At 37.0% G+C, this 24,161-nt stretch overlaps 1 protein-coding gene and 1 long non-coding RNA gene across 6 annotated transcripts in view; one reads left to right on the top strand and one right to left on the bottom strand.

The window, feature by feature from the left end:
* Positions 1-24,161, bottom strand: part of LOC110360746 (uncharacterized) — a 138,224-nt gene that overhangs the window by 42,992 nt on the left and 71,071 nt on the right. For all 5 annotated transcript variants that reach the window (XR_010473843.1, XR_010473841.1, XR_010473840.1 and 2 more), the window contains 2 exons: positions 5,980-6,213; positions 556-875 (listed from right to left, as the gene is read on the bottom strand). This is a non-coding gene — a long non-coding RNA (uncharacterized LOC110360746). The remainder of the gene's footprint in view (positions 1-555; positions 876-5,979; positions 6,214-24,161) is intronic.
* Positions 22,048-24,161, top strand: part of LOC102093239 (sodium channel protein type 2 subunit alpha) — a 45,926-nt gene continuing 43,812 nt past the window's right edge. Inside the window, exon 1 of the mRNA XM_065069679.1 lies at positions 22,048-23,170. Within this exon, the coding sequence (XP_064925751.1) occupies positions 22,898-23,170 (273 nt within the window). The 5' untranslated portion in view covers positions 22,048-22,897. The remainder of the gene's footprint in view (positions 23,171-24,161) is intronic.

Here is a 24,161-nt window from a genome sequence, read left to right as displayed (position 1 = left end):
TATGAGTAATGCTTATACAAATGTACACAGTTCATTTAGGAGAAGTCATGCAATGGGAAGTTTTTATCAGGAAAATGAATTTCAGTGTGCTTTTACTCTACGTAATTCAGATTTTGCAATTTAACTGAAGGACCCCGATCTATACAGGTTTTTTGTTGTTGTTGTTGTCAAAACGTCTCATTGTTTCTGGAACTTCTGATTCGAGTGAAATGCAAAAAGCAAAATTAAATAGTAGAAGGGAAAATTTTTTGCATTTTTTTCCCTAGCAGAACTTGTTTTAGAGCAAATATATGTGTGGGAGGTAGCAACAACACCACACGTGCACACACTCAGGAAAAAACAACAAAAAAAACCCCAACAAAACCCAAAAAAATGCAACACAAAAACAAACAGGAAAAAAACACCACCAAAAAACTACAACTTGGTGTTCAGTAAGATAAATTACTGTAATGACATCTTTACCATTAGCACCACAGCACTAATTAGGTGTGAATTTTCATATGGCAATGTGCTGTTTTCACATCAATAGCATGTGTTGGAGGAAATGCCTTCTACCTTCTAAGTGGACTGAAGATCTACTTTTTGTTAGAATCTGATCGGTTGCTGTGTTGTCATTGTTGTTTGCCACATGCAGCTGTTGCAGACAAGCAGGACGAATCCCTCCTATGTGTTGGCTCTGGCCTCTCTGCGAGACGCGGCGGCTCCTCAGCAGGTCCTGCTAGAGAAGGGCGTGTTGGGGGGGCAGGCAGGGCTTGCTGCTGGGCATCCCCCCTTCGGGGTGGGCACAGGGTGGCAAGATTTGCCGAGGGCCAGGTTTGCCATCCCCTAGTCCAAGGGGTTTCATGTCATCTTCAGCCCCGCTCCATCCCTGCCACCTGTTGGTGTTAGGAATGCAAAAAGATAGTTTCATCTAGGCTCTTGGGCTTTTTTCTTCTTTCTTACATATTGTTAAAAACACATGCTTTCTAAATGGTCTTCTAAAGGTGTGTTTCGATGAAGGTTATACCAGCAGAGATTTGATGAAAATACAGAATTTGCATAAATCTTAGGCATTGGTAGATACTTTTATATTATTCCTAAGAGACATAAAAGCAAACATTGCCCCTTTTGTATTTAAAACATTATTCTGTGTTTGCAGCTAAATTTCAAGGGAGAGAAACGAAAAGGAGTAAAACAGAATGTTAATTTTAAAATTATACATGTTGAAAGAAATGCAAAGTGCAGATGAATAGTATGAGACATGAACAGATTCCTGGGCTTTTAAATAGTTTTTGATAATCTAAGGTTTTATTACTGGCAGTACAATATTGATAAGGTTAGCTTTTGTCTTCTATATTTTGTCTCAAAATGCATTTCGAGGCAAAGATGAAGCTTTTGGGTAATGCTGAAAAGATAAATACTTCAATTTTCTTCATGTTAGCAAATCTAATTTATTGGTAATACATACTTGCTACTAATAAGCAGTGATAGGATGTAGGAGATGTTCCATCTTATTCTAGTCCAAGGAAACATACTAGCCCTGGATCCAATCCTTTAAGCACATGTCCTCATTTCATTTTTGAATAGGGACACTAAGCTGGATGCCTTGTGCAGTGTGTCCTTTGGGCCTGCGTATGTGCACACAATCCAGAACACATGGAGGGAAAATTGGTATAATTTCATCTCCAAAAAGATTTCTCCTTCCTGTTGAAATAAGTTGCAAACTCAGACCAAGACAAAGATATATTGATCAATAATAATCACAGATGTCATGCTCCTTAGAGAGAGTTGAGTCATTCTCAATGTTAAATGGTTGTGCTGGTTGAAGCACTTGTGTACAAAGCACATCGGTCTGTTACCAGGGAAGATTTCCCATTAATTGTTTTGGTTTTGTCACTGTTAACTATCACAGAATGATAAATCGTTTCAGTTGGAAGAGACCGTCAGGATCACCAAGTCCAACCATAACCTAACTCTAGCACTAAACCATGTCCCTAAGAACCTCATCTAAATGCCTTTTAAACACCTCCAGGGATGGTGACTCCAGCACTTCCCTGGGCAGCCTGTTCCAAACTAGCCGACTTACAGATAGAAGATAAATGCTCTCTTATGTTTCTAAATACAGTTCGCATTTTCCCATGCAGTGTAGTAAGTTTGGTATAAATTGGAATATGTTTTCACATGTGAGCAGTTAAGTTTAATACAGTTTTTTCCATAGTGGTTCTGTCAAGATTGGACTTTACTTTGCAAGTCACACCATGAAATTTTCTTGCCTGGAGTTCAGTAAGTAAAGGAAAACAGCAGCAATGCTCCAGCAAGCCTCCTTGAAAATATGCACATTTGTGGCATATTTGTGACAGCTATTAAATGGGAGTCCCTACTGTATCTACATGTTTAGTTGATCCCCTTGGGTTATTATTCTGTTGATAAGGTTATTGATGTATAGATGTAGTTTATTTTTCTTTTAGCTGGAAATGGTATCTTTCTCAGATAATGCATTTGCAGAATCATTATCCAATGTTACCCTGAACTTTTGCACATAATTCTTGTTTAAAATTGCCATATCTTAGACAGAGTGACCTGAGTAGCGGAGAGATGTGAAGTGTCCCCGTGTGCCCTTGCAGCGTTACCTGTTCCTGCGGAGGGGCCGGAACACACGTTCTCTAGCAGCTGGTGCTGTGCCCAGTGCACTTGCCAGGTTGGAGAGATCTGATGCCATTTATGCAGCACCCAAAGCAGTAGCAGGCAGGTTGTCTCTGGTTTGGGTCTGTGTTGTGGCTACTCCTGACAGACCACCCAGGAACTGCCTGAGTTCCTGGAAAAAGCCAGGCAAGCTCTTCGCATTTGACTCAGTGTTTGGCTTTGTATCTGGACAACTACGATTTACTGTACAGGCTGTCCTAGTATGAAAATGAGTAGATAATACCGTGAGAAGATATTGTGGAGGAAAAATAACCAAATAACAAACACAATCTTGAAGCCTACGTTTGATGTTGTATGTAACTTTACAATGCTTTACCTTGCTACAATGTCATTGACAAGGGGTTTTTTTTGTGCCTTAAGTATGCAATTTGAAATCCTACTGTGTTTACTAATATGTCTCCAGGTTTCCTTAATGTATAAGGTATGTGTTGGGATATTTACAACATCCCTGAGAAGTGCTTTGCCCCAGTGTTTTTACTGTGTATAAATAACTTCTAGATCAGTGGATAGGCTGTTACAGATTATATAAAAGCTGCATTTGCTGCATTTCACTTCATTCTGTTAGTAATTCTTGACTATTTCACACTTAATCTTTCTTACCTTAGCCACTTTTGTGTCTCCACCCTTCCCTTCTGACTTACTCTCATGCTGCTGCCTCCAGACCGATGGTTGCCCTCCCAGGTTGGACAGCATTGTGCAGCTCTCATGCGGGCCTTTTAGCTGCACGTGTAGAGGAAATGTTTGATACTTGGTGGGATAGCAGCCAGGAAGGAGCTTTTTGTTTCTAGTACATTAATGCTTAATGAATGCGTGTATGCTTGTTGGCTGTCTGGCTTGATCAACTATCATGCAAATACTTCGTAATAGTGAGAATGTGCCTTCTGAGCAGCTGGCCAGCCAGTGAGGAAATGATTGCTGAATCCATTGGAGGCTGCTTTGCTACCTGCTGCCTGGGAGCTGCACGTTTCCCCAGCCTTGAGACTGTGGTTGGCCACCTCAGGTTTAGCACAGTCAGAGGGATCTCATCCAGGAATAGAGCTACTTACTGGGCAGGAGACACCAGTGTTTGTGGTGTAATGTATTTTTTCTTCTCTCCTATCCCAGTCTCGGGACTCCAGCTTTTGTGTAGAGCAGTGGTGGTGACGGGTTGTGTTAAACTTCTGTTGATCTCATGGCCTGTCTTAGAGGATATCCGATAGTGTTTTGCTTGACCTCTACCTGCAGTCAGTCCTCTCACTGCTGGATTCAAAATTCTTGATCAACACAGCCTGTGTTTCTTCTGTAGCCTGTGCATGAGATTTCAGAGGACATAACTGCATGACATAGTGGACTGTCATGTTAGATGATTTTGAGCCCTATATTTTATACCACATTTATTATGAAAAATATGTTATTTATATTTGGATTCAATAATAGATCCTAATTCTTGGAAGCTTATTTTTCTGTTTGCAGGCTAACTGATGTATTTTTAATAAGGATTTATTATATTTTCCCATGTTGAAAAGAGGATGCGTCTCTTTTTAATAAAAGAGATTTCCACTTACTCTCAAGTTATTCACTTTATTAATAACATGACCCCCCGTTTAAATGGGAAAAGATATTTCAGAATTAGAGTGACACCTTGAAGGACTTCTAGAGAACGTATACGTAAGTGAAAACAATGAAAATTGTTATGGTTTTTACCTTTATAATCTTAAACACTTAAATATATTGTATGTCATTCTGGTGATTTATCAATTTTCACTTCTTTTTTGTAAAACGAAGACTGTCACAGAGAAGACATGATTTAAAGCTTCCAGGGTATAGATACTTGTGGTTAATACTCAATGATATTTCAGATATGATATTTAATGATGTTTTGTAGCAGTTTCTGTGGCTTAAAAAGATATTATTTTGTTAATTAGATTTCATAAATTGAATGAAAGGAGAGTCTATTTGTCTGGAGCACCAAATAGCCATGAGCACTTATTTTGTCTTCCTTTCCTTCACTCTCCTTCCGTCTCCCAGTCCCTAGAGGCATATTTTATTTTCATCTTCCTGCATCTTTGTCCTTTCACTGAATCCAAGCAGAGTTCTTGCCTTTGATGTAGTGATGACATAATACCTCATGGATGATGAAAAGGAATAAAACTGTGACTTCCAGAGGCTTTGCTGCACTAAGTAAACAGAGGTTGGATTTGTGATGATCTGCACTTGTGATCAAAAGTATCTGCATGTATTTTATTTCTAAATAATTACAGTGGTTTTCTGTTTAGGGATAAGACACATTCTGTTCTCATGAAATATAGGCATGGATATATTTGAGATGATAATTTATGGAAGCCCAGAAGCTTGAAATGGACTTTGTTGAGGCACTATGAAGAGTTTCTCGTGTTTTTTTTTCTTTTTCTTGGTGGGTGGGGATTAATTAATTAATTAATTAATTTAGAGCATCACAGGAGTGATGAATGTTGGTTTTGTTTTTTTTTGGAAAATGGTTGACGGTGTGGTAACCGAATCACAGAGACAGAAGAAACAGAAGGCAAACAGCATCAAGCATTTTAAGCCTCAGAACAGCAACTCCCATTCTTTTAACCAAATACCATCATTTCTAGGGTCAAGCACTGGTGGATTGTATGTTTGAGAGCAGTACTGATATCTCTTTCTTAAGCTTTATATTGCTAAAACATTTATTAAAAGCTCCAGAAGTGGTAAATCTTGTCTGACAAGGGCAGTAGTTGCTACTCCATTTGTATTTGTTGTTTCAAGGATTCTAGTCCAGCTGAAATGGAAATAATAAATAATGATGATCTTTAAGTTTTTCTGTTTAGAATCTACCCCTGGTAGTCATATTGAGGACAATGTTCCTCCCATCTTCGGATGAGTATGTCAAATGGCAGTGGGTTGGTACTTTGTAAGTAATTTAAGAAATGTTCATGTGTCACTGACAAATGAGGGAGACCCAAACCCCACTGCCTTTTTCATGGTTTTGCATTACAGGGATGTGAGCTCATAGGCATCTTTCAGAAGGAGATGGGTGTTTAATTTGGGGGACTGAGGAGTGCTCTGGTGACTGATTTTCTAAAAGTGTTATTGTTTTACTGCCATTTCTGGTTTCTTATGCAGTATGAATTTTCTGGTTCTTTTCAAAAAATTGTAACATTCTGTTTATACTGGTTCTTTACTCGTTTCTAATGTTAGAAGGCTGTGTGTGAATTTGAAGATAATCGTAAATTTCTTTTTTTCTTAAGGTTGTAGAGATGTTTTTTTAGCCAAGCTATAAAATACACAGATAAAAAGAAAGATGTACACTTCTACCTTGTCTGGAGTTTTAAGAGATGCAAGGAAGCGAGGGGGGAGGATTGCAGGCACAGACTAATAGGCTGTTCCCGTCTCCTGATGAATACTTGATTAAATTATTTATTCCTATTGTATGACTAGGAAGGAAGGAACATGGAAGGTTTTGAAGCTGAGAGTCGTTCCGCAGTGCTGATTAAGTACAGTGGCTCTGGTAGTGTGGTCTGAAACAGCTGCTTTTTTGGACAGGGGAGTCTGAAAAAGAAACAGTGGTGAAATAAGTTAAAAAAGGAAATTATATATATATATATATATATATATATTTTAAACTAAATGCTGCATTTTTATATAGTGCTTTTAAAATAAATGTTTTCTGTGAATGTCTTGCAATTCTGTTTAAATTATGATGTAGTTGTGCAATATAATCACTGTCTTCTGCAGCAAGGTAGCGCTTTGGGGCAAAGACTCCCATGTTTCTAGGGAACAATATATAATACTGCATGCATATTAGGAAACATTGCGTGCCAACATCAAGGAACAATAGATTAGTCCACGTACCAAATTACATTTCCTTGTGTTTTTTTGGGTGGTGTTTGTTGTTGTCGTTCATTCATTTTTACATGGCTATCTAAAAAGATGTATTCAACCCACTGGGGCAACAGAGATGTGGGGTTGAGTTTTGACACTTCCCATTCTGAATTTAACACTGTTTATTTTCTTCTGCATATGGAAATTATGAATGTGCGTATAAGTTGAGGAACGTTAATGAATGCAGGAGGCTTTAGCCAAAAATTGAATACTTCAGCGTCGGGATGCATGATGGCAAATGCTATGTTGCTGAACCTTCTGAAGTGTGTGTTTAAAATCTCCACAGATGCATGAGATCTTAAAATCTGTTTATAATACAAGTATTTTATTTGAAGAATGTTTTTGCACAAAAAAGCATATTATGATGGTTTTTAATAGTTTTCTTTAAATTTCATGTTTAAATCCTTCTAAGAGTTTTTGTGTATATGCAGTTTACCTTCTGCTCTCCCAGCTTTGATGTGGGGGTTGGGGATGAGGCATGGCCTCTGAAGCCCTTCTCATTCCTTCAAATATTGCAAAAAAAGCCCTGGAGTTGCTTGTTTTACTCTGCATTTACTCCAGATTTTATAGCGAGACCCTTTCATTCAGTTGTGTATTTGTCTTAGGGTGATTCCAGAGCCTCCCTTAAAATGACAAAAATGCATGAAAAATAAATTTGATCTAGTATTATGGAATGAGCTATCTGTCACCTTACCAGTAATCCTTTACTTGGAATATCATTTTATGTTCCTCTGAATAATCTTTTTTTTAAAGGGGTGCTATGATGCAGGCTTCTTTTTCAGTTGCAAATCTGAGTTGGAAGAATTGGGTTGCCCATGTTCATCTGCTGCTTTGTGCTGCAAAGTAAATGATTCACAGATGTTATTTCCGGATGTGTTCCTAATGGTTCTAGATTTGATAATGAACAAACACTGATAGCTATCATGGAAATCAATTTGGATGTTTTTTTCGCTGATCACGCTGTGTTAATAAAAGTGGGGCTCTCTGAAGTGCTTTGCGTGTGTGATGATCAGAAGGGTATTTACCTCTCTGTGTTGGAGGCAGGGCCAGCCAGGCCTGGCAGCGCAGGCGGGCAGGGACATCTCTCGCTGCATCCAACCTGAGTTTTGAAGGTGCCAGGTGTCTGGGCGGGCTTGTTCTGAAGATTTGTGAATCACTGGGTTCAAAGCAGGGGAAGTGGGTGATTCCAAGCCAGTAGATGGTTCTATAACTTCTGAAGAGCCATTACTGGCAGACATGTTTCTGTGTTTATTTTTTTCTACCAAGTGGCACACCCTGATAATACAGTGTGAACTTGGCAGATTGATTGATTGATTTTAAGTCATGCAGGTGGTACAATAATTGCAAACACTTTGAATATTTCAGAATTTATCAAGGCTAGGTCAATAAAACTATCAACTTTGCTTCATCTTAATCATTGCATTTTTGAGCATATTTGGGAAAATATGGTATCTCTTGTCCTAGTATGAGGTAAAAAAAAAATAAATATTTGGAATTATTTTATGTTGTCAGTGACCAGAAGAGTGCATTGCACCAGAACACTAAATTTACTTTGTCTACAGATTATCAAGATCATTTCTCACTGGTCTTCAAGAGTCTCTTACACTTAGTTGCTGAACATTGTTTCTCATTGCACATAGCAGTGACTTCCTTTAAATTGGAGTCTGAATCAGGTAGACTGGTTGCAGAATGTATTTCCCTAGTTTGATTCTAATATTATCAATAGTAGCGCTTCATTAATAACTTAATATTTCAATATTTTTTAGCAGTCCAGGATAGCGTTTTACTGCTACTTCTTATTCATATTTCAGCTGGCAATTGATATCAGCAAGTGCAACATTCATTTTGAAACTCTGCATTTAAATGTGGAGGGCAAAACATTTCCAGTGGAAAGAGAATAATTATGAAACTAAATTATTGCTTCAGATCTGAATTTCCTTTATCATTTATCATTCAGCAAATTTTTTCTTTTAGAGGATATTGTCGTATCTATTTGTTCATAATTTCCAATGTAGGTGTTAGGGTACTATTAACTCGAGGTTTTGTTTTAGAATAATTTACTAATCTGCTTACTTTTTTGTTGTCCATAATTGTTGTTTACAAAATCTAGAACAGCTTTTTTTTTTTTTTCTTTTTCCAAAAGCGTGTTAATAAGTAAATTGAAAGGTGAGGACGTGTTTCCAGCTGTCCTTTAGAGTCTTCAGTGGTGTGGGTTTTGTATGGTTTTGTGCAAGTGGAGAAAGGTTTCCTGATGTATTCTTGCCAAATGATTTTACTGTCGGATAAATTTTAATGCAGTCCTGTCTCACAATAAAAAGCCAGGAAGAACAAGGGATGAGGGAGGACAAATACTAATATTTTAGAAAATATAAAGACTTTGGGATTCAAGCACCAGAGAAAATTACTGCCAAAGCTGCCTTGAAGTTCCATTCTTCTGGCTTGTGATCACATGAATGTCTGAAAATGACTGATAAAGACTAAGTGAATTAACATTTTGTACAGAAAATACTCAGTGGTCATAAGGAAAAAAATATTTTAAAAATAATTACATCCCTGAACAAAACTGAGCCAAACAGCTGAAGTTTAACAAATGTAGGGCTTATTTGATTATGAAAGAGACCTGTGGTTATCATCCTGTTCTCACCACGACATTTTCTAACACTTCAGATTCAAGAAATCTGTTCTCCAAGTTTCTTTTATGATCTTTTTCCTTTTGTCATTTGTGGTAGAAAGCAATTTTGCAGTGAAATAGGTCTGGCAGTCAGTGTAGGAAAATAAAGGAAATGCCTCCTAGCTCTTTACTTAAAAATAATGACAACAAAGGTGCCTGTTTTTCTTTTTTTGTGTGTGTTAAATTTGACATAAGGAAAAAGGCCATCAATGCTTCCTCTCATTATGTGATGTCTGCTAACTGCTGTGCTGTTTGTAATCTGTTACCATGTTCTGCATGTTTCTACATTGCTGTTTAGCTACCATGTGTATGTTTCCTGTGTATATTTTCTGCCTCAGCCAGAGGAGTTTCTTTGTATCTCTAACACCTTCTCATTTGTCTGTACTCTCCTGGCACCTTTGCTGGATGGGCATTCCCAGGGGTATTCTGCAGCTACAGTGTCAAAGAGAAGGCACGATCTTACATTAGTGTTTGTATTTAGAAAAAGTAGTGCATTTTGTAAACTCACAGAAATGTAGACAAATGTTAGTAATCTTTACTATTACTGTGCTGTATTAACTGAATTGGTTAGGACATTATGCAGATTACAGGATTCATTCCCTTGTATTTTACTGTATTTTTGTTTGTAGATCATATTGCTTTTTGACAGTAAAGCTGGAGTTGAATGTAACTGATTTGTTTGGTGTTTTTTTTTTTCTATGTATATCGTCAGTAATAGTAAAATGCTGTGGAAAGTGGACAAAATAATCTAAATCTTAAAGTATGTAATATTTTCTTGCTGACGGTTCATTAAAAAGTGGCATTAAAAACAGCATTTGTTCTGCAGGGTTTTGTTTGTGTTGGTTTTTGTTTATTTTGTTGTTGTTGTTTTAGGTTCAAATATTTATAAAGTAAAGCTTTCTATATAGGGACTGGATGCAATATGAGCAGTGATGTTAAGTGTCCAAGAAGTCTCATTCCTGTGAGCAGAACTGTCAGCTGCAAGTAGGTTAGCAAGGCTTTGTTGTGAGAATGAAGTTTCTCTTACATGTCTACTTCAGTCTTTATCTCCTGTGATTTCCCATCCTGGTGTCAAGTATCGTAGCATATTTTCTCTTTCCTTCTCATGATCTCGTGTTCATTGGGAAGCAGATAGTGAACTTTGCCAATGTGGTTGACAGCAGCAGCACTGCATTTTAGGCTGTTGAACTGAAAGGAATAATTGATATTGAACTCTCATCTCAATTTTACAGGCTTATTCTGCTTCTGTGGCTTTTTAATGGATGTCATGAGTAAACATTTTTTTTCTGATACATGTAAAAATTCAATAATAGACTGGAGGTGCTAAATCCTTTTTGAACCTGACAGATGAACCTTTTCAAGCAGAACATCCTGTCATACATCTCTGTGGTGACGTATGCTGATGCAATTTTCCATTTTCAGGGTGTTTGCGTAAACACATAAATTGGATTTGGGAATTTTGCCTCTGTATCATTCTAACCCAAGCCAGGTTTTGCCAATCACCCCCAGCTTGTATCCATTTGCAGAACAGCAGCTGAGCCTCGCTAGGAAATTAGACAGGCACAAAATGTAGACTCAGATTACACTAATGAGCCCATTAAGTGAGGTATAGGGAGCCTGTCTGACCAGAATGAGGAACTGGAAGGGCTCTGGCTGTGTTCCTTGCGTTATGTCTCCTACATTCTGTAGCCAGTTTTCACCTTCTCTGTGTTTTCTTGGCGGGGGGGAGGTAGTTCCTTCCCCCCCCGCACCACCTCTGCCCCTTTGTCTCCTGTGTTCTCTTATTTGCAAAAAGAAAAGAATACCTTTTCCAACATTTGAGGAAGAAAACCTGACCCAATAGGTGTTTGCACGCTATAAGGCTCGTAACAAACCACATTTGCTTTCTAAAATCTTTCAAATGATATGTCTGTTTGGTTCTGCTCTCTGGTAATTTTAAATAACTCCTTCATTTACTACATGGAAAATCAAAGCACAACCAAATTACTGAGTTTTAAAATAATCATTAAGAACACCTAATAAAAATCCCATCATGTGCATTATGTCGTAACAATGTTATCCATAGTAGCAAATAAACTCAAAGATTGCTTCGAAATTTTGGCAGTTTTCAGTTAATGGGAAACGTATTTTATGTTATAGGTAGATATGTGCTTTGCTCCTATGGCCTAAAGGAAACAAAGTTTTGAGATTTCTGATAGAAGCGTTGTCCATGTACATTTTAAGAATTTGAGAACATTATTTTTTACCTTTTCAAATCTAGTGAAGCATAGGTTTGGGTTCTGTAGTATGTTATTAACTTGGGTCTTGTTAGTTTTTGCTACATTTTTCTCTGCCTTTTTAAAAATTTTATTATTGTTCAAGAAAACTTTCCTAATATAAAAAAATTCTTCCATTTTTTAAATTATGATTTGTGGTAGCTTAAAGATCCTGTTCCCTTTCAGTTCCTAATTCATCTTCATTGTTCAGGAGCGAAGCTTTCAGCTGCAGTTCTTTTGGGAGCTGTGCTGGTTTGACATCATTTATTGCTGTTGCTTTGCAGTTCTGACTTATGTTAGTGATGTTAGTTTTGAGCTGGAGTTTGGACTATCTGACTTCCAAAGGTGCCTCCCTAACTGTTTTTTTCTCTTATTTCTGTAATCTTATTTTACATAACTGATTATAAATACCAACAATTTTATCAGAAATGGGCTTTTTTTTTTTTTTTTTTTAAATCAGTACCTGCAATTGCAATAAACTGAATCATCTGCTTTAGACATGGCATACATTTTCCCTGTGTGGAAAAGCCAAATTCAGTGTTTTCTGACTTTCACAAAAGTGATTGTAATTCACAGTAATACTTTCTGCATTAATGGAAGTTTAATTGATGTAAAGATGGTGTTGGTACAGTCAGTCAGAGGGATCCTAATACATTAACTTTAATCTGATAGAGGTAAGGCACTCAAGAAAATTGGTTTTTTTAAATCAATTTTACAGTAAATTTATCAGAATGATTAAAACAAAACTTTGAACCACGTAACAGTCTAAAGTCTAAAAAAATTGTAGCAAGTGCTACACCTCCTCTTGTTGGAATAAATCTCTTGGAGATGTTTCTGCAACGTCTGAGTATCATGTACAAACTGTGAGTAATTTACATGGAGCATTCTGATGTATGTGGATTGACAGATGACTTCTCAATTCCATGCTTATAGGAGCCAAACTAATGAAAAATCCCATGTACATGGATGTGTGCAGTTTCTTTGCTGTACATAGTTCTTAGGTACTTTGTAATATTGTGTGGATGTAATTTATTTATTACTGTATTAATAATTCATTAATACTAAATTGTGAGGTCTGAACAAATTGTGGAGCAGTTCTGATTAGCTGCCGAAGCAGTCTCTCTGGATAGTAAATAACCTTTCAGAGGATGTATTTTGATGGATCAGCTATGGATTCACTGTGAAAATTCCAGTACCTAGCTATAAAAAGGTGAAAGAAACTCTCAGTTTCTCTCCTTCTTCCCAGCCCTAAGTCCTTTAACCCACACTGAAAACATCTTTAAAGGGAAGATTATCTATTTGCGAGAGAGAACTGAATCTGAAAGTGTTGTTGGGTTGTCTAATTTTCTGTCAAAAGCTTGGTGTAAGTTATTCCTCTAGTGAATGTCTTGGGTCTTTTGACTGATTCCAAGAATTAGCCTCCTTCCTGAAAACTAATAAATTTCACAAAATCCAAAGAGCTGCCTTCAAAAAACCAGGTTCATCTTGGTGTATCCTATTGATTACTGACAGCAGTTCTGTTGGACACGAGGGTTCCCTCAGGTGCCAGTGCAGAGGCTCAGCCGTATGCCTTGAAGAATTCTTTCTCAAATAGCACCCTTATTGGAATAACTAATTTATTGGAGGCATTTTGCTTTGATTTGGTATGTGCAGCTCCTCCTGTGTAATGACTTTTTATTTAACAATTGGTAAGAAAGGACAATCAGTACATTTAGGTTGTCTTCTAGGGTCACAGGCAGAGCTCTGTAGATATTAGTATGATGACAATTCATATTGTGAGGAACATGGTCAGATTTGTGGACCCCAATAAAGTTTTGATTATTAATGGAAAAATACATTTAATCATAAAAAGAAATGGCCATTAGCAGTACCACTGCATAACAAAGAAAATAAAATCAACAAAATAGGTTATTGAAAACTCATACTATGTTTGATGTAATGGTCTTGCCAGGCTTTCGTTACACTACTGTATCATATGGATTAACTTACAATGCCTTTTTTTTTTTTTAAGGAATGAATGCAGGTAGCTGAGACAGGTTCGTCTTCTCCATTTGCTGCAACATGTTTGCTGACATGGTGTGCACTATGACCTAACTCATCCTCCTCTGTTTACTTAATGTTGAATTCTTCTCTCTCAGGGAAGACTCATTTAGAAGGTCAAGTCATTTAAAATTTCGGGTAGATCATGTATTTGGTTTGACAGATAATTAGTTCCTAGCTTGCTTGTGTTATATAGATACGAAGTTCTAGCTGCTGGAGGCAAAAAATTCTCTGCTTCTGTCTCTGTAGAAAAGCAGAATAAGGGTAATTTAAGGCAGTGACTTGTGTCAGGGGAAATAATATCGCTAAGTGGGAAGTCATAAACTTCTTGTGTAGTAATAATTGTTTGGCTTCAGAGATCACCAGATTTGTTGTTTCAGATACTGCTGCATTTTACTATGAGACCAGAAAATTCCTTCCTGTAAGAATGTATAGAAATTTCTATATACAAGATATAGAAGAAGAAATGTATGTTCCATTTGTCCGAGCTGTTTAAAACAATTGAATTGCCATTGTTTGTAGATACACATCGACAGAATTAAAGCTTTTGGTGAAGTGGAAATATTTCAGAACATCTTCAGTTTGACTGGCTTGTTGTCTTTGGTTGCAGTGTAACCCTGCTCTTCTCCAGGTAACTTTGTGCAGGTTGCTCATGTACTGTAAGGTTCACCGATGCCGGGGGATTTCTGATGCTCAGCTTTTTTCAGGTTTTGGGAAAAGCTTCTGACTTATTCATTAATGGTTCAGTCTTAAACAGAGTGTTTTCCACTTCATTGCTAGGTAGGTAGTCATGCTGGTTCTGTGTTTGGGTTGGTTTTGTTAGTTTTTCCTTTGATTTTCATTTTATGAAACAGTAGTGTAAAAGATCACTGGCAACAACCACAGTTTACACACAACCTTAAAACTATGTTGGATTTTGAACTCAACATGAAGATATTTAACATAGAGAAGTATCATGGCTGTGGTTTTGCAATGAGGCTTCTCTCGACAGAATGTAGATGTTAGTCCAAACGTTATGTATCTTGTCGTCGTGTCCGTTGTATTTTGCAGGAAGTTTGCATTTTATGCATGGAAAAATGCCTCTGCTTTTCATTTAACATGTCCTTCTCTAAGCACGTCACTTAATATGTTAAAATATATTATCCTGGTTTATATGGAACTGTAATACAAAGCAAATTCACTTCTTGTAGAAGTTATCGTTCTCCCATTAGTTTAGAAAAGAAGTTGCTTATTGTCTCCAAGTTTATAATTTGCAAATGTATTTTCTTTGTAAATGTTCATTCTTGATGACAAAGACTGTTGGGGAGACCTTAACCACTTTAAACATTGAGGTTTATTTTAATCTTCTTCATATGTTAATGGAAGTTGTGCGTGGCTTTGGATAAAATAAATTTAACATTAGTCATGTAACATAATGCCATATACAATTGGTCTTATTCTTCTTCTGTGCAAGAAAGCTAAGTAGCTCAGCACCTTCCAATAAATGGTCCATTGTGAAAGGAGAATCTGCATAATCAGTTTTAGATATTATGTTAAAAGCTTCAGTTCTCATATATATGCTAAATCGAATAAGAATTATTGACTTAAGAACTTGGACCAAATTCTGGGTCTTAAGTTGTAATGTACCATTTGGCAGATAATAAATGAACTTGTGAACTTGAAAGAAATATTTTTTGCATTTCTAATAGTGGAATTTCTCGATTTCTTTGTACTTGTATGTGAATATTAATTTTTCATTCTGTGGATCAGAGTCCTGCTAAGGACCACACAGCTTTGTTAGAATTGCGTATGGGGGGGGAAAAAAAAGTGAAGTGAGCACAAGTGCTGGCGATGATGCCATGACTGCTGTCTGTAAGAATTCTGTGAGTATCTGGATTTTGTGTAGGCAGAACATTTTAAATCAATACTTCTGCCTGTTGTGGCAATTCTTTTATTCACAGTTTTCTTTCAAGGAAATGTGCTTTTCTTTTTCAGCTGGCATTCATTCGGTGCAGGTGAAATCTGCTTCTGAAAACTTAATCTAGAAGTACTGTAGTACTTCCTTCTTTTCTGAAAGTGTTATTGGCTTTTGGAATCACTGCAGCAGATCTGTAATGCAAGAGAAATCTAACTCTGAAAAGTAGCTTGCAATGTTGTCATTGATATTCTTTTTTTCCTGTACCTTTGATATCTTATTCTGTGAGACCAGAGTAAGTAGTTCTAAAAAAAAATTTTTTTAATTTATTTATTTATTTTTTAAACATTCTTATCCCATCATTTAAATTTGAAACAGACACCCACCTGGAGAACTGTTTTAAATTTCCTTTTAAACATCCTACTAAGCCTGCCTTTTCTAAAACTTCATTTTCTCTGTTGTACAAAAATAAAAGTTCTTTTTCACTGTGTTTTCACTAACTTGCTGCAAAAGTGTACAGGATTTAAATGATACAAGATCAAGTCTGTACAATTTCTGGATAGGATATATTTTGGATTATCATTTGAAGAATCTGGCAGTTACATCCTATAGCTAGTTCCTATAGCTAAAGCAAGTTTAAGTGGTTTATTTAGTTTTGTAACTGAAAACAATTATTGGGTAATAAGTACTCCGTGTGAAGAAAATCCATTTATCCTGTATGATAATTGTTTTTCCTTTATGCTCTTTTCTCTAATGAATACAAGGAAACTGTGTTACACTGTGCAAGCGCCATGGTTATTTGAAAATACATATACAGATAATTGTTTCATAGCTTAATCTCTAAGCAGCTACAGTGTAGTGTGATACGCATGGAGATATTTAATTTTTCTGTTTATCTTTTAAGCATCAGAACAAGGAGTTAGATGCATGCTCATTTAAATCCATAGACAGTATTTAAAAACTTTGGCAGTTGTCTTTGCTATGGATTTACAGAGAAGAGTTATCTGAAATTGTAAAGGTCACAATTTAAGTAACCCGATGTCATCATCATTAGTGTCATAAACCAGAAGTGTTTTGGAGCAAAGCTCACCCAACATACATTATCATTGCTCTGTGTTGAAAACGACATCAAGTCTTATTTTACCATAAGCTGGCTTAATGACACAAAAATATGTCAGCAAATTGAAGGCAGAATCTGGAGAACTGAGGAGAAAAAAATGCAACATATTGATAATGAAACCTTGCAAGACTGAACACCAGGATTTACGAAAGTAAATCTGTCCCATAAAATAACATAAACAGAAAAAATGTGAAAATAAGTTTCAATGACTGGTATAATTTATTTGACTTAAAGAAAAGGTTCACTGAACTCATATCACCATGTGAAAATGTGAGAGATGAGAATTTTTACTGTCAGTACATGAAAGTAGGAAGCACCAGTGGCTGATGGGCTACTGAAGTGAAGAACAGCCTTAGTGTAGGAGCAAATCTGATATAAGCTTGACTTTAGATTGTAAAAGGAATTAATGGTATGAGGAAGATTTAAGTTAGGATTCTTATCCAGGGACTTGGCTACATGACCTATTTGGACCTAACTAGAAGCAGGGTCTTGAGATTTTGAGAAGTATTTCTGTGGTCTGAAAAAATTTCATGGTAGTCACTCAGATAAATGACAGAAATATCATACTTGCTAGAATAAAAATATGTGCATGTCACATTTCTGACAATGTGAATCCTGGTTTTCAATGGTTTTCATTGTGTTGCCAACAGAGAAAAAAACTTTCACCGTTTTGTATTTGCTATGTGTTAGAGCTATTCCAGATTTTCGGTTTGATACACCAGTGATTGGATTGCTTGTTTGTGAGGACTGAATTTCGTGAATCTGCACTTGCTTGAATACATTTTCTGACATAAAGGAAAGAGGCAGATCAGTTTGCCTCAGTGGTTGCAGAGTCTAAAAATGGACTTATATTAGAATTTTTTTCTTTTTTAAGATTGGCTGTATCATTCTCTACCTTTAAAACATTTTTCTTTCCTGCAATGTTAGTATTTTTCAGGCATCTTCTGCGTATTACTATAAATTCACAACTTGAAATCAGAGGTTATTCAATTGAAAATAGCTTGTTTGGAACAACTTTGGAAAAGACACAGGTCATGTAAAGTGAGTTGCATATAAGAAGCCGAATCCCTAGAACTGAACAGATATTCAGTCTGTCTTCCATAAGCATTTGTTTTAGTCTTTAAAATGATTTTAATGAACAAGCTATAGAGAAAAAAGAAACAAATGATAAATGAAGGACATGGCAAAATCTTTCGTTCAAAGTGAGTCCCACTTGGTCCTATTGTATTGCCACAGTCTTGCACTGAGAAGTGTCGGGGCAAAATGTACTTTAGGTTTAATTTATTTAGTTTCAGAATAATTCAGAAATGTTTTTGTTCTCATTGATGTTTAGTATTATAAGTGGACACAGAGTGTATGTACTGTTAGCATCTAGACAGGAAATTATTTGAAAGAAGGAAGAATACTGGATTGTTAATTGTTTATGAGAGCAGATGCTTTCTAGATTAACCCATTTGCCTAAGAACTTTCTGGATTTGTGTGTTATCCTGCTTCGTGTTTTACAAACAATCACAGAACAGTAATATTTAAGTAGGAGGGATAAAAACAGCTTATTTTCTGTAGAAAATGTCACAGTTTTAAGGCTGCATCATTGAATAACCACAATGTAGTAGTTAATAATGTAAGTCTTGATTTAGCTAGTGAAATTCAAGATCCCTGAAAAATGTCGTATTATATTATATACACACATGCACAAAAAAGAGCGTAGCAAAGAAAATATGTGTAGGTTTGCTTGTGACTTATCGAATTTAAACATTTACCTAACTGAATTTCACCATACATCTTCAGCTCGCTGTCATGGTGGTAGCTTCTTAGTTTTAATTAGTTTTCATACATGTGAGACTTATATGGTTATTGAGACCTGGTAATTTTACCAGGCTTCTTTAGTATGCTGAAAACTTTATTCAAGTTATTCAAATAGCAGTATGAAAAGTGCCATAGTACAGAGAACATTGAAAAATCATATTGTAAAAATTCATCATTATGTTATGGAATACACAGTAGTAAGAGCAGATATATTGTTTCCAACCCTGAAAAATACGCTATATACACAATTCCTTGGTATTGAGGGTTCATTGCTGTATGGTTTCAGTCTAAACTTGACCATTATTTTTTGCAAATGTTAAAATAAACTTTTTCTGCAGTCCTATAGAAAACAACAGTTTGGTGGAGCAGCAATCTGTTCACATGTCAAATATAGAAAATGTAGTAATAAAAGGGTCATAGTTTTTCTGAAATGACATAAATATGACCCTGATGCAGAGCGTTTAAAAATTATTCTTGCTCATTCAACCACATTCAATAAGAATATATCCATGTTTACATTACTAGCTGGTTCTTGGATCCAGGAGTTTCCTTCTAGTGCTGTGTTACTAGACAGTCAGTGGCAGCAGTTGTCTGTAGCTTTTGATTTATAACTTGCTTTTTCTGCCCTGTTTGATGGAAAGAGTCTCCATTCAGGCTTACATGCACAATATAGCCATGTTGGGTTAGGAGCGTATTTTTTAATAGTGAGCTGAGAAAATAGTTCTTTTTTTGGGGCTGTGGTGGTGGAAGCTTTCAGAAAGACCTTTTTAAAGTTCTTGGGGGAAAGAGGTGTCACTTCCTTCAGGATACACGTTCTTTCCTGTTTTCTAATTTGATTTGTTATACCTCTTAGTTGGTAATACAGAACCCATCAAGACTGCAGAAAAGAGAGGAAAATTGAAGTAATTAAACCAATCCATCAGTCTTCATAATTTTTTTTTCAATCCATTTCTTTATTGGATAAAATGATTTTCATGAGATAGTGATATAAGTGGCATCAGTTTACTCTACATTGCTACAGAGTTTATGTATTTGCAGTACTTTAAAAAAAGTCATGACAAGAAAATATAGTCACTGAACTGTAATTCGAGATGTGTTTAATAGGTATGGGCTTTATTCCAAGTGTGGGTTGTGATTTGCCTGCTAGGGTAAATCATTAATAGAAGAGATTCCTGTTATGTATTGGAAAAGAACCTTTTTATGATAACACTGAGAGATGTGCTGCGGTCATTGGCTATGGTGTCTCTAGAGAGAAATACCGGAGTTCATCTCAGCCCTAAGGATACCACTTAAGCCTGGCTGAATAAACCAGTGGAATATGAACATGCAAGCAGAAAGATTAGGTTTTGTTCAGATAACATCTGTAACAACTCAGAAAAACTGCTGTGAGGCCTTAGTGGCATTTGGTAAAATAAACAGTCATGAACATTTAGTTCACAAAATTGGCTAGAAAACTAATTTTAAAATTTTGTAAAGACTTTATCCAAGTAATGAAAACCCCCTATTTTATTCCTGAAAAAAAAAAAAAACCAAAACAGAGCTGTAAGCTAAATAAATGACCTAAGGGTACCTAATAATACTTGCATTACTTACTTTAGCTCTTAGGTGAAAATGAAGCTTATGGAAAAGGATCCTGGTGTCCTTCCTTGTAAGACAGATCCCTCTCCCTTTTTACTGGTGCATATTCCCTCGGTATTTAGAGCCACAGATGTCATCCAGCTTCTGAAGGAAAAGTACCTTTGAGACACGGCTGGTTTGCAGCCCGAGCATGGCTGGGCAGATCTGCAGGTTTGAGAAGTATTTGCTGGAGAAGGCCAAACAACAGTCAAACCTTTCATTTAAGAATGGCAAATCACTTTAAGATGGCATGGATGAAATTCTTCATTCTTTAATAAGTATTGAAAGACTTGGCATTCTTGGGCTTTCTGTTCCACATAAAAAAACATTTCTCTGTTCTCCTAAAGTGTTTTGTGGCTGATGTGAAAAATGTCGTTTTTTTATAGCTATTTATTAGGAAATTTCTCATCTCTTTACTAGCCTGTGCAAAGACCCATTTTGAGTCTTTTATCATGGTAAAGAGTATTTGCTAAGGACTCAGAAGCTGTTGTAGCTCAGCTGAAAAAGCAGGGATCTGAAGTCTGTGAACACCCTGGAGTGGCTGCTTTTGATGAAGGGATGGCTTGTGGAACGTTAGGTTGTGTGTCCATGAGAAATTAGTTTCTGCTGGAAGACTTAACATTAGTTGAGGAATTTTTACATTTTTTTAAGTTGACCTAAAAGTTACCTAAAAGTTGACCTAGAAGAGGCAGAATTCTTGGATTCATGGTATCATGTGTTGATTGACTTTGGTGCTGTTACACTTCATTCCCTCCCAGCACACCCTCACTGTTGAGCTAACACTGTGATCAGAAAAAAAATTATGTCTTCAGCCAAATCTCACTTCCTGGGTAGAACAAGCTCAGTCTGCAGCATTTTTGGTGACAGAAGCCCATAGCAAATGGAGCAAGTCATGTAAATCCGTTGCAAGTTTTTTTGTCCTCTTGGGAATTAAGCCTCACAGCCTCCTGACTACTATTTACGGTATTTCTGATATATTTGCGGTATTTCTGATATTTCTGTCCTGGTGGCCCGTTTGTGGAGGGGCTGCAGGGGCCTCTGTGGGGAGAGGCTGGGGCTGTCGTGTGCCGGACACGGCCGGTTCCAGCCAGTTCCAGACTGTTCCAGCAGCACTGCACGGCCCCTCCGCCAAGATGGTGGCGCCTGTGGGAAAACACATGCAAGAAACGGCAAAAAGTCCCATGTCCGTGTGAGGAAAAAGGTGCAAGACACAGCCGTGCGAATGCCAAGGTCAAAAAGGAAGCAGGGGCAGGGGGAGCTCCAGGTGCTGGAGCAGAGATTGCTTGGAATCCTGTGGGACAGGCCGTCGTGGAGCGGGTATTGCCTGCAGCCTGTGGAGAGCGGGATGGAGCAGATACCCACGCTGCAGCCTGTGGTGGACACCACACTGGATACTCCTTGAAGGAGATGTGGTATGTGGAGAGCCCACATTGGAGCAGTCTTATCCTGAAACGCTGTAGCCTCTGGGGGGGGATCAGTGCTGGAGCAGGGGAAACGTGTGAGGAAGAAGGGGCAGCACAGGGGAACAGCCACTGTCTGACCCCAGCCCCCTGGTCCCCGTCCTCCCTGGGCCGTGCGGGAAGGGAGGGGGTATAAGGGTTGAGAATGAAGGAGTGAACTTGAGCCTGGAAAAAAGGTGCAGGAAATTCTTCTAGGTTTTGCATTTGTTTTTCACCATCCAAATCTATTTTAGTTGTCAATAAATTATTTTTCCTCAAGTTGAGTCTGCTTTGCCCATGACAGTAACTGGTAAGCGATCTCCCTGTCTTTATCTTGATGCATGTGCTTTTGTGCTTCATTCTCCCCACCAAGCTCCTTTTGAGGCATGGGAGTGAGGAGCAGTTGGCTGGGAATCCGCCAGCCCACCAGGGTCTGCAAAGGCCCCGGCCCTTACGCATGTCAGCAAGTGGGACTGGATTCCATTTTGTCTCTGTCCATAACATTGGTTTGTTCTGAAGATATTGCACCTGTGAGTGTTAACTCCGCTCTCACTGTAGAAAATGGAAGCCTAGAAAGATCTGTTGTAAAGTTATTGTTTGTTGTAATTTAACTGGTTTATTGATTTTAGGTCTTGAAAATATATCTGACCTCAGGGAGAGTGCTGTAACTTTGGGGACAGTATGCTGTGGTTTTTTCTATAAATTAAAACCCTTCATCTATCGTAACTTCCTTAATTATCGACTGTAGCACCACCAAAGTTACAATTAAAAATCAGGAAAATGCTAGTCAGAAAACCCAGAAAGATAAAGACTAAACTTCAGTTGCTTTCTACTTGTGCACCTGGCTTTAAATATACCATACATTTATGTACTATCTGTCTAATAGTATAATATGTACTTCAGTTTAGCAAGTATAGTGTAAGCCACCAGATGGAGTAGTGTTGCCATCAGAAATGAAGAGTTATAGAAAGAACATATTTTTTCTTTTTACTTTTGTAACATAAGTTGCAAGGTTTTTTTTAAGCTACTGTGCCAATTTAATGTATAACTCCATATGGTAGAACTTGTAACCACTGACTGCAGTACATAGCTGTGTTAACACATTTCTTACTTTTTCACAATAAGGTCTACTTTAACTTATTGTTTAGGCTTGGGAAAGAGAGAAAGTTTTTCCTTGTGAGGTTTGTATTAACCTGAGTTGACAAACGGCATGCAAATTTGATCTTTTTATCTTTTTTTTAACCTTTCAGTTTTTTTTCTTTACCTCATAACTCACGTCTGTTTGCCATGTCATTACTTTAGGAAAACAAAGGTAGCTAATTTCCTATTAAGGATCTGACAATGTTCAAATACCTCTTACTACAGTGCTTTTGAATTAGAAGAGGCAGAAGAAATTTGGAGATTTTTGTTGCTGTTGCCCTCTATTTTCTGTTTCTTTTTTTTCTCCTGTTCTCCTAGGATCTTCTTGCACAAGAGTGTAAAAGCATTTAAAATTTGCAGAATGAAAAGATGGCACGGGCAATGCTGGTACCACCAGGATCTGACAGCTTCTTCCATTTCACCAAGGAATCTCTTGCAGCTATTGAAAAACGTATTGCCGATGAAGCAGCTCATTGTCACAAAGACGAGCATAAAGATGATGGTGGTCATGAAGAATATCACCCAAAGCCAAGTAGTGACTTGGAGGCAGGAAAGACACTGCCATTTATTTATGGTGATATTCCTCCAGGAATGGTGTCTGAACCCCTGGAGGACCTGGATCCATATTATATCAATAAAAAAGTAAGTGTTTTATATTAAGAGTGTTTTAAGTTACCTTTTTTTTTTTTTTTTTTAATGAAAAAAGAGCTTTTCTTCTAATGTCTGAGGTTTACTTATGATATTTTGAGTTAGTGGATTTTGCATGAGATGTCCTTTAATCTCTTCAAACCTGAGTGAATACTTAAGCACTTGAAAACTTCCTCTGTGTCTGGCTACTGTGTTTCTGGGTTGTATAGCAAACAGACAGTACCTGAGGTCTAGTTCAGGAGGGTAGTCTTTGGACAAAGTGCTTGTTCAGTCATCTGCCAAAATGATAATTGGTCAAACATTCCTTGAAATCTCATAGAAATACTTGTTAAATGTTAAACTCTATTTGACTAGGGAGGGACATAAGTTAAAAAAATTACTATTATCGCATACTGCCAACTTCATGTGATTTCTGTGGATCGGTAACAGCTTATATCACTTACAAATGTGAGTTTGTATGCTAGTCAAGGCTAGAACAGTGTACTTTGTGTTTCAATATTGGGTCTATGTTTTAGGCCCTATATAGACCTGAAGACAAAATCTAAATTTATATTTCTGTACTCTAATGTGACTCAGATTCTTTTTTAGATACAATGATAACAAAATGAGGAAAGAGCAAGGGTGATGACTTTGGCAGGTCCAGACGAAGGTGTTTTAATGTAGGCATGAGAAGTGGAATGATGTTCAGAATGAAAGCACAACTGAGTTTACATTAACAAGGCAATCCAAAATAAGCAATGAGTGGTTATTTTACTGTGTAAATCAATAAAATGCTTGTTGAATTGAAAACATAGAACAGCTTTTTGAAATGAAGAACTGGATATTAGAGAGATTGATATCTTGCATGTAAGTAAGTGACCTAAGAGCTATATTGTCGCTGTAAGAAGCAACTAAGTTAAAGCAGTGTTTGTTTTTTTCTAGTACAGAATGTTGAAAACTAATAATCAAATGTATTTTTTTTTAGTTACTTTAGTTTTTGTTGTTT

Source organism: Columba livia, chromosome 7, assembly GCF_036013475.1.
Source record: "Columba livia isolate bColLiv1 breed racing homer chromosome 7, bColLiv1.pat.W.v2, whole genome shotgun sequence".
In the NCBI taxonomy this organism is placed as follows: domain Eukaryota; kingdom Metazoa; phylum Chordata; class Aves; order Columbiformes; family Columbidae; genus Columba; species Columba livia.
Note: the sequence above shows the minus strand (reverse complement) of the source record. Positions and strands in the feature narration are given on the sequence as shown.